This window comes from Psammomys obesus, unplaced genomic scaffold (genome assembly GCF_907164565.1).
Source record: "Psammomys obesus unplaced genomic scaffold, mPsaObe1.curated_primary_1811, whole genome shotgun sequence".
Taxonomy (NCBI): Eukaryota; Metazoa; Chordata; class Mammalia; order Rodentia; family Muridae; genus Psammomys; species Psammomys obesus.
Genome location: NW_026592890.1, coordinates 1,781,791 through 1,792,530, shown reverse-complemented (window position 1 = coordinate 1,792,530; position 10,740 = coordinate 1,781,791). Strand labels below are relative to the sequence as shown.

Below are 10,740 nucleotides of genomic sequence, written 5' to 3'. Positions count from 1 at the left end.
GGTTAAAGAGAGGTGTGCTGGTTAAAGAGAGGTATGCTGCTTAAATAGAAGTAAGCCTGCTAAATAGAAGCTACTGCCTGAATAGTTTGCATTACCATTTTACCAAGTATGAAATAAGAAGGTGTTTTGGCAATTTGAAATAGTGATATGCTTGATTTCTTTTCATTTTGATGAGAATATTAAAGCAATTGTAATACTCTTTGCTATTCTTTTTCTAATCTTTATTTTTAAATGTTATTTTTAAATGTCCTAGCCTACTGAGTTTGTAGCACCCACCAATGAATGTAAATCTTAAGTCTTTTCACTGCATGAAGAACTGTTTCCTAAGCACGCTGAACTTGCCTTTCCTTCCCGCTCTGACACTGTGCTTTCCACCCAGGACATTGCGTACTACCAAGCCCTATCTGCAGAGGGGCTGCAGACAGAGGCGGCAAGGATTCCCCCCAGCGCTGCTGCATCCCAAGATTTGTATGAGCCAGGGCTGGAGCCTTCAGCGACTGCCAAGCTGGGCGACTTGCAGCGTTCCTGGGAAACCTTAAAAAATGTGGTAAGCCTTTAAAACGTTGCGGTGGTCAAGCTCGCCAGACTCCCACAGCTTTAGGTATTGTCTTATGAAATACCTGCAGAGTTACACATCTAGGACACAGTCAGACGCCCTTGGGTAAAGCTGTGAGGAAAGAAGTGTCACAACCTGCCAGATAAGAAGTAGGAAGCCGTTGGTAAGATCCCCTTTCTTGTTCAGATCAGTGAAAAACAGCGGACGCTCTACGAAGCGTTGGAACGCCAGCAGAAGTACCAAGACTCGCTCCAGTCTGTCTCAACCAAAATGGAGGCCATGGAGATGAAGCTGAGTGAGAGCCTCCAGCCCGGCCGGAGTCCAGAAAGCCAGATGGCTGAGCACCAGGTAAAGATAGCAGTCGCAATGACTCCAGCTTCCTGTGTGATGGGACCTGTGTGCGCTGTCGTTGGCCTGGCGTTAGCGAGATTCCAAACGGTGGGAGTTTCCTCCTCTCCATCAGGGTGGGATCCAAGCAGGAAAAAGGGAAAATCAGACCTGGATTCTCATTTTAAAAAGCTATGTGCATTGGTGCTGCTTTGGGATTTTTCTGATACCAAGTGTGTTTCCTTGCAGTTGCCAGACTGTTTTTGTTTAGTTATGAGCTGTTGTTAGTAAGAATAAATTATATCCCAAGTCGGTCTCATCTGGGAATGACTCCCAGTCTTCAGGGAGGAGGTCTAAGTTTTTGTTTGTGTTGTTCTGACTCCAGTCATTTTTAAAAGCTTATATAAGTTAGAGAAAGTGTCAGATTTATGTGAAGAAAGAACTGATTCTGTACATCTAACTTAGAAAGATACTGTTAAAAATATATCAGTTTAAAATTATGCTAAGATACATGGATACTTGGGAAGTGGGTGCTGCCAATGGGGCCTACAATCTAGAGCTCCCAACCAGACGTAGTCAGTACTTTAATGACACCGATGTGACAAATCTGGGGCCTAAAGATGTGGAGACCTTTGTTCCTCCCCTAACCCTAAGCCTAACCAGGACTCAGGAGCACATGACAGCCCTCCACAAATCAGAGGGGAAGAAAGGTGTCTTTATGTGTTTACTGAGCTATGCGTCCAGCGTGCTGGTACCTGTCGCTCTTGCGTAGACTCCAGGTTCTGCTCCTAGTACCTCTGTGGTGGCTATCACGTGGGTAGCTCCAGTATCAGGAAACAAACATGTGCTTCTGACATCTGTGGGCACAACAGACACAGGTGGTGCAGAGTGCCACATGCAAGCCAGGCGTCCACATAAAAATAAATAAATCGTCACACAGAAAAAACAAAACAAAACAAAAAACAGAAAAGAATTCTACACGAATTCTAAGAATTCTACCAAGACTTCTAAGAATTCTACCAAGACTTCTAAGAATTCTACCAAGAATTCCAGCACGCAGGAATGTGCAAGTCCAGAGCTGCTAGGTCCACGAAGGAGGGGGTCACAAACAGAACAGGAGCTGGAGACGTGGCTCAGTGCCACCAAGAGCAACTCCTACTCCTCCAGCACCCCTCTGGGAGACTCATCAGGAGTTAGGGTTAGGTTGGACTTTCTGACGTCATACCGACTCAGCACACAGCACAAATGAGCACAGGTCTGCATATCCTCGGGCCCCAGTTTGGTCACCTGTCATTAAAGTACTGTGTTCGAGTGGGAGCTCTGTACCCACACACTTGTGGCACATACTCACACAGAAACACATGGACACATAAATAAACGATAAAATCTAAATCTTAAGAAGAGATCAAAGCATCAGTTTTAATAGAAGAAAGGCATGAAAGTACAGGGTGATGGGTGTGTCTGCTAGAGACAATGCAATTTAATAGCTTGAGAAATGAGGCTAGGGCCGGAGAGATGGCTCAGAGGTTACGAGCACTGTCAGCTCTTCCGGAGGTCCTGAGTTCAATTCTCAGCAACCGCATGGTGGTTCACAACCTTGTATACAGGGATCTGATACTCTCTTCTAGCAGGCAGGTGTGCATGCAGATAAAGCACTCATCTATATGCGTAAATAAATAAATCTTCAAAAACAACAAAATGAGAAACACACAAACAAACAAAACCCTGAGGCTCTAGGGCCTGGGCTATAACTCCCAGGGAGGACACTTGTCCAGCATTCTCAAGGCTCCAAGCTTGACCTGTAGGATGGACACACACACACACACACACACACTAACATGCTATACTCCGTTTGGAGTCCGCGGTAAACTTGGACGCCATACATTGCTCGCATGTCCTGTCAAATAACAAGCGCATTCTTTTGCAACATGTGGCCTTACGTTCTAAGATCAAAACATGCACATTTTATCTACAGACGGTGTATTGAGAAACAGTGGTTTTGGCTTTTGACACTCTTGTAACTTCTTAGGGTAGATATTAAATACGTGGGCTAGATCTATTTTAGATCTTTTTTTTTTTTTTTTTTTTTTTTTGAGAAGCTGAAATTTCCCGTAGTCTGCCAGGCTTGGTAAAAACAGCAATAAAGGCGTAACGTGAAAACTAACCTTTGTCTTATTAGCTCATAACAATCGTGAGGACTATCTGGCTGCTTTCCCCTGACCACCACCCATTTCCTCACTAGAGCACTGCCCTCCTCCAGACATCCCTCTCCTGTCCAGAGGGGCCTTGGGGGCACAATCCCTGCCTGATGGTCCTGTTTTCTTGCTGCTGATGCCACCTCATTCATCTGTAAAGGCTCACTGGCACCCCTCACTCTTCACAGTCCTGCAGTTCCTGCTCTCCTGTTGTCTCCAAATTTGGGCTTTACAGTACTTGGAGGGAGTGGTTTTTCTAATTTTGACTAGAGTTCTGCGGGCCAGCTTTGATGGGCTGTCTTGTAAATATTGACTTCCTTAAAGAGTCCAAAGAGAATATAGGAGGAATTGTGTAAAGGCTGTATCAGGTAATTTAAGAATCACACACAGTATTGAGAACGAGCGATCTGGGAAAAGGTTTTAATAGTTTTATTCTGTTAGGTTATCTTTACCTCTGTGGGAGGCGCATCCCCAACCACAGCTCCCGGAGGCCCTTCAGTGGCCCTTTAGGAGTGATACATTGCAAGAATCAAGGGTCAGGATGGCCCGTGCCCTAGAGTGCCTAACAGAACATGCAGAGTAGCTCTAAGCAGCACCACCATCTCCCTGTCCATTATTACTAATATGAAAATGTACACTGGACATGAAGCAAAATTGTTGCACAAGGCTTTCATGACGAAAACTCAAAATTGAAAATTTATCATTTTAGATATATATTTTTTATTATTTATTCTTTGAGAATTTCACACATGTGTGCGATCTGTTCTGGTCAGATCTACACACACTCAGCCTCGAACTCCTTCCAGCCTCCTGTCTTCTCTTCATAGTCCACTGAGTTTGTCAGCACTGTCCACATGTGAGTGTCAGGCCACTCCCTGGCAGACAAGCCACGCAACAGGGCTCAGTTCCACAAACAAAAGATTCTCCTGACCCCAGCAGCCTCCAACTGCCAAAGCGTCTCAGTCCTCAGTCGTAGGAGGGAAGCCTCTGTGAGCTCCTCCCCCATCTGTGTTGGAGTTTTGACTGGCTTGGTTGTGAGTTCATGAGTGCTGAGGACCCTGACGTGTCCAGCAGACACTGTTTCCTAACAGTGCTTTCTAACCTCTTGCTTCCCATCACCACAGTGAGAAGACACAGCACATTCAATGATGTCAGTAAACCAGGCCTCGGGGCTTACGTAGCTTATCAACGGTCTAACGGGGGGCGAGGGAGACCCAGAGAACTTTAATTCCGTACAATTCTGCACATACCCACAGGTTGAACATTTCCCTTCTGAGCTCTCTTTGTTTACTTTCGATGTCTGTGCTCAAGTTCTACCAATTCTGGAACAAAACTGCCCACATGAAAAGCTACCGCCAACACACCATCTAAATCTGTTCTTGGAGTCTGGAACAGCCCTCCGTTATAGAATTTCTATTTCTAAATTCCAAGTGAACAGTGGTGGAGAAGTCCAGTGTGCTTTTTATACTTGAAGAGAATTGACAGAAGTGCTTTCAGCTGTCACTCCCTCCGCAGAACTCTGTCTGCAGGGTTATTTCTTGGTAACGTAAGTTTGACAAGGTTCCTCTAGACCAGCACTTCTCAGCCTATGGGTTGCAACCCCCAGAGGGGTCACGTATCAGATATTTACAATACGATTCATAACAGAAGAAAATTACAGTTATGAAGCATCAAACATAAAATCATAAAATAATTTTATGTTCGGGGTACATCTCAACACGAGGAACTGTATTAAAGGGTCGCAGTGTTAGGGAGGCTGAGAACCATTGCTCAGCTTGATTGGAGCTTTCAGGCTTCTCTCTCTACAATGTGTGATGAACACAGAGGCCTTTGCTGTTTATTAGCTGCTGAGGTGAATGTTGTGCCCTGTGGTTGGGATTTGAATTTTTAGGACGTCTGATGTTTGGGACATTTGGCATTTTTTCCACACTCAGCTCAGTGCCAGGCTTTAGGATAAGTTTTAAGGCTTGTTGACAAATAGGTCCTAGCCAGAACTGTGTTTGGAGAGGTAGGCCTGAGACCCAGCTTAGTTACTGTTTCCATCTGGCACTGAATAGACATGAGTTCCCGGGGACCTACTATTAAAGGAGTAAGCAGTTAGTGAAACTACAGTTTATCTTTTAAGAAAACATTATTGGGGAGCTGGAGAGATGGCTCAGTGGTTAAGAACAGCGGCTGCTCTTCCAGAGGACCCAGGTTTGATTCCTAGCACCCACGTGGCAGCTCACAACTGTCTGTAACTCAGTTCCAGAGAGATCCAGTTTCTTCTTCTGCTCCATAGGATCCTGCATGCATGTGGAGCACACAAGTTCTCTCTCTCTCTCTCTCACACACACACACACACACACACATACACACACACACACACACACACACACACACACACACACACACACACACAAAGAAATAATAAATAAAGAACTAAAAACAAAAATAAAGGACTGAGAGGTAAAATTTGTGCTGTGGTATCACATACTTAGGAAAAACATTTTTTTTTTAAGAAAATGTTAGTAGGTGTGCATCTTAATGGTATTCAGTATGATTTTCTATAATTTATGTATTGCATATATATACTTACATATCATACATATATGTATATGATATGTGTTATCTGTGTATATGATATACATATATGTGTATGATATGTGTTATCTATGTATATGATATACATATATGTGTATGATATATGTGTTATCTGTGTATATGATATACATATATGTATATGATATGTGTTATCTGTGTATATGATATACATATATGTGTATGATATGTGTTATCTGTGTATATGATATACATATATGTGTATGATATATGTGTTATCTGTGTATATGATATACATATATGTATATGATATGTGTTATCTGTGTATATGATATACATATATGTGTATGATATATGTGTTATCTGTGTATATGATATACATATATGTGTATGATATATAATGTGTACATATGTAACATATAGTATATATAAAAAATATATATTTTGATGCCTGATAATATAAGAAATAACCAAAGAGAAAAACACAACTCCTCAGTAAATCTTTGGATTTGGCCGATCAGGGCTACAATCAAGACATATATACGTCTGTCTCATGTATACCAATCAGATCCTACCTTCCCTTTCCCCTTCCCCTTTCTCAGTCTCCTTTCCCAACTTCTAGTAATCTCCAGCCACTTGGCTCACTATTTGCCTGTCATTCACATGTCCTCTTTATTTCCACAAGTCAGCAACCCAAAGAGGAGCCCTTCTCCCTCTCCTCAGTTTGGATCAGGTACTGTGGGCCCCTGCTGGCCATGAACTCCTCTCAGAATTATGAGACAAAGAGTGTGTGTGACTACCAGGTAGATGGATATATACTGTATGAAATTAACATAGCAAAATTAAAGCATTACAACTCACTGACATTTAAAGCAGTCACCTCTGTCTGTTTCTGAAATGTTTTCATCACTCCAAATAAAACCTTCATCAGTGAGCTTGGATGCCACGCCAGAAGTTGGAAGAGAGGACTGCCTTAGCAGTTTAGAACTGACGGCTCCAAGGAGCCAAAACACCCTTTTCCTTACTGAGGACTCTTCAGAGAGGGAGAGCGATAGTTAGAAACAGAAGCAAGTGACTTCAGCGCGCCCCTGATGGGCCAGTTACGCTGAGGTTTAATGGGGATTCCTGTTTTCTCTCTGGTTGTTTCCTATATGATTCAGACATCAACTCTATTATGAATTAGAATTAGTTGACTTAGATAGAGTGAGCATCCCCCAGACCAGCAGCCCAAAGACTGGCTTTTCGTAAGTGTATGATCTGAAAGCCGGCTGTTCCTGGTATGAGTGAGCAGCACGCTGACAGACGATGGGAACCTTATTGTGAGCTGTGTAAGGAAGGGAGCAGCGAGCAGGCAAAGTGACGTCTCACTGGCATGCACAGCTCTGGGAAGGTGTTGGGAAGGGAGAGCAGGGTGAGTATGGCTCAAAACTTCAGGAAGACCCAATGAGGCCATCTGTGATAGAGGAGCCTATAAAAGCCGAACAAATAAGACAGGTTTTATATTGTTTTTGACAATTTATTCTCCAACAAATGATCACAAAATAATGAATAATAAATAAATAATAAATAAATTCAATGCAATCTCAAAAATCCATCACTCCCAAGGCTGATCATGGTGACCCACGCCTATAATGAAGCAGAGGATTGCACATTCAAAGCCACCCTGAGCTATATAAGGAGACGAAGTCTTAAACGTAAACTGAAATACTACAGCAGTATGTTTTATATGGACTGATAAGAGATATTGCAAATAAAAGAAACGATATCTCAGAGTAACAGAAGCTCCAGTTTGGTGTGATGGTACAGATATGTAACCTTCAAACTTGTCAGGCAGAAGCAGGGGAATAGGTTGGTGGCCTTTTGCTTGCATAACAAGGTAGAGGTCTGAACTGTGTGTGACCCTGTCTCAAAACAAACAGTTCCCAAGGAAGGGAGAAGATGGCTAAAGTTGAAAAATATATCCTGCCACTTAGAGCAGTGGTCCTCAACCTTCTTATGCTGCAGCCCTTTGATACAGTTCCTCACTGTGGTCATCCCCAACCATAAATTATTTTGTTGGTTTCGTAACTGCAGTTCTGCTACTGCTTTCATAATGTAAATGCCTGCTCGCAACCCCGCGGGCCGCAGGCTGAGAGCCGCTGACTTGCAGAGGCTTACAGTGCTCTGAGGATGAGGAGAAAGTATCCTTTGCACAGCGGCAGCTTCCAGGATGCGACCTTTGTAGACGTTTGGCTTACAGCAAAGAATATGCTGCAAAACTATGTAGAGAGAGAAGGAGAGGGAGTAAGGGAGGGAAGGGGAGAAAAGGAGGGGAGCAGAGAGAGTGAGGGGTGGTAAGACCTTCCTTTGCATCTACACTGGAAACAAAGAGGATGATGAATTAAGCTGGATTATAATAGACCTAAGTATGTAATTAGCATTAAAAATAAACTAAAATGAACTATCAAGCAGATGTACATCAAAGTGCCACCAGGAAGTGGTTTCTAATTTCTGATTAATCATATACCAACATTTAGTAAAATTCTCTTGAAGTCATGACCACGCCAGTTGTGTAAAGTTTCTTGGTGTTCTTCGCATTTCCATCTTATTTAGAAACCTCTCTAGAACTTTTGCAAACTAACAAGATTCCATTAACTAATTATGTTCCAGCAACATTCTTTCATCTTTTATTTGTTTTGATTTGAGAGCTGGGGAATCCAGAGCTATATGCACTCTAAGCCTCAGTTCTGCCACCGAGTTGCTCCACTCATCACTCAATATCTCTTTTAAAGATGACATTCCATATGATAATCATGGTTAGTACGCAAAGTTTTCTCAAACAGAACAGGACAAATATTCTTCTGTAAACAAATTTAAAACTTCTGTTTTAGCTGGGCATGGTGGCACACAACTTTAATCCCAGCAAAGCTGGTTCTCCGTGGGATAGAAGCAAGCTGGGGTCATCAGGGACCATGTATAGTGAATTCCAGGACAGATAGGGCTACACACTGGGACCCTGTCTCAACAAAACAAGACAAATCAAAAAGCAAAACAAAAATTTTCTTATTATCAAAAGGCACCATCAAAGAAGTTGTTTTGTTGTTAGGGGAAAGACCCTGGTGGAGCAGACAGTCCTCATAAGAGCAGACACTGGTAATACACAGAACCAAAAGAGACAGGCACCCAGCATCCAAAATGTTTGAGTAATGCATGTGGATAAGGCAAGAGTCCCGCAAAGATCAGAGATGGAGCAGGCAACCACAGAGGAGGTCTCCCTCTTAACAACAGCAAGAAATCGCAAAACAAAACTCCATAGGCTTCAGAACCCAGGAGAAAGCGTGAAACTGAAGAGATCCGCAGAGCAGTGGGCAGTGGGGTGTTAAACAAAGCTGAATATGAGCAGCTCTCTCACAGAGCAAGCTTAAATCTCAGTCCACACAGCGCAGCTTACTGAAGGTGGTGGCAAGCCTAGGGCAGGCAAGCGTACATGTCAGCAAGGCGGCTGGCAAGCCTGGAGGTCAGCGCAGGGAAGAAGTCAGAAGACCTTGGAATGCTGTTTCCTGGTCAGGATGGCAGCAGCATGGAAATGCACAGCCAAGGAAGACCCTGGGAGCCCCGCCCCTACTTCCTGTCTAGGTCAGTGTAATACTGTCCATGTAGCAATCAGTTAAAATTCAGCTGGACAGTTAGGTGGGTCATGAAAGTAGGGAAGAGACGTTTTTTTTCTTGTTAGTTTTAATATTTTAATCCATTATTTGGTATTATTTTACTGTTGTTGGCAGTGCACTCTAAGGAGGCCCCGTTGCTTCTGTGATGTCTGTGGAAGAGATATGCACTCATGTAAGCGAAGGTGCTAGCATCATGCACATTTCCTCACTGTGGCCCACGCAGCTGCCCTTGCTATAGTGCCTAGCTTTGTAACAGTTTAATTTTTAAACAGGAATTTCCATGTGAAGACCTGGTCTCCAAAAAACTGAACAGAAGATAATAGGTAGATAGATAGATAGATAGATAGATAGATAGATAGATAGATAGATAGATAGATAGATAGATAGGTAGACGGATGGATAGATAGATGGATGGATGGATGGACGGACGGACAGACGGACAGACAGAGAGGTAGGCAGGTAGATAAATGACCGACATAGAACTGCAGATAGAGTGACTGCCTAGAATGCACGAGGCCCTGGGTCCAGTCCCAGCAAATGATGGGCCATTGGTGGTGCACGCCTGCAAACTCAGCACTGAAATGTGGAGGCAGGAAGACCAGGATCAAAGTCATCCTCATCTATAAAGAGAGTTTCGGGCCAGCCTGGGCTACAAGAAACCCAGTCTCAAAAACAAAAGCCAAACCAGGCTTGGGTGTGGTGTTACAGGTCTTTAATCCCAACACTAAGGAGGGAGGTATCTGGGTTCTAGGCCAGGCCGGTCTATGTGATGAGTTTTAGCCCACCCAGGGCTATAGAGTAAGACTATATCTCAAAAACAAACTAGGCCAGAATTGAAGAACAGATAGCGAGTTAGTCATTTCTATGTGTGTTTGGTTTTTTCCCACTTTTAAGAACAGGACTGAGAGGCAGAACAGAAAAGATGCCATTCAGTAGTTACTTTAGATTACTCTCTTGTTTAAGGATTAAAGCCGAGAGAGCTTTGTTATCTTGCGAGTTGAAACTATGCAGTTTGGGGATTTGGTTGTTATCTGTCAAATCCTGGGATGGTGACAAAAGCCTTGCTTTACATCTGGTGATAGGGAGCTTTACCGTGGTGTCAGTTTGGGCTTCTAACATGGTGTTTTGTGAGCCAGTAAAGGAGCTTGTCCCGAAAGGAGAGCATTCTGTAAATGTTATTTAAAGATACAGAATATGATGGTGACACCATTGAACTGTGCAAGGAGAATGTAGGACATTGGGTTTGGAGTATGCCCTGGAGGTGGTCAGCCTCAGAAAGCGTTTAAAACCTTGGCCGAGGGTCCTGGAGAGAGCCGGTGGAAGTTAGCCCCAAGTTTTAGAGTTAGGTACAGAAGGAAGAGAATGAATGCAGACATACTTGAAGATTCCTCTCCTGTTATGGAGGAGTCTGTTGGAAACCAGAAATGCTAATTAATTTGTTCAAAGCCATTTGAGTTAGTAACATCCCCAGCAT

The 10,740-nt window shown here is 43.3% G+C and overlaps 1 protein-coding gene across 8 annotated transcripts in view; it reads left to right on the top strand.

Annotated features, from left to right (window-relative positions):
- Positions 1 to 10,740, top strand: part of Syne1 (spectrin repeat containing nuclear envelope protein 1) — a 461,163-nt gene that overhangs the window by 304,805 nt on the left and 145,618 nt on the right. For all 8 annotated transcript variants that reach the window (XM_055615901.1, XM_055615897.1, XM_055615895.1 and 5 more), the window contains 2 exons: positions 380 to 547; positions 743 to 904. In XM_055615901.1, the coding sequence (XP_055471876.1) occupies positions 380 to 547; positions 743 to 904 (330 nt within the window). The remainder of the gene's footprint in view (positions 1 to 379; positions 548 to 742; positions 905 to 10,740) is intronic.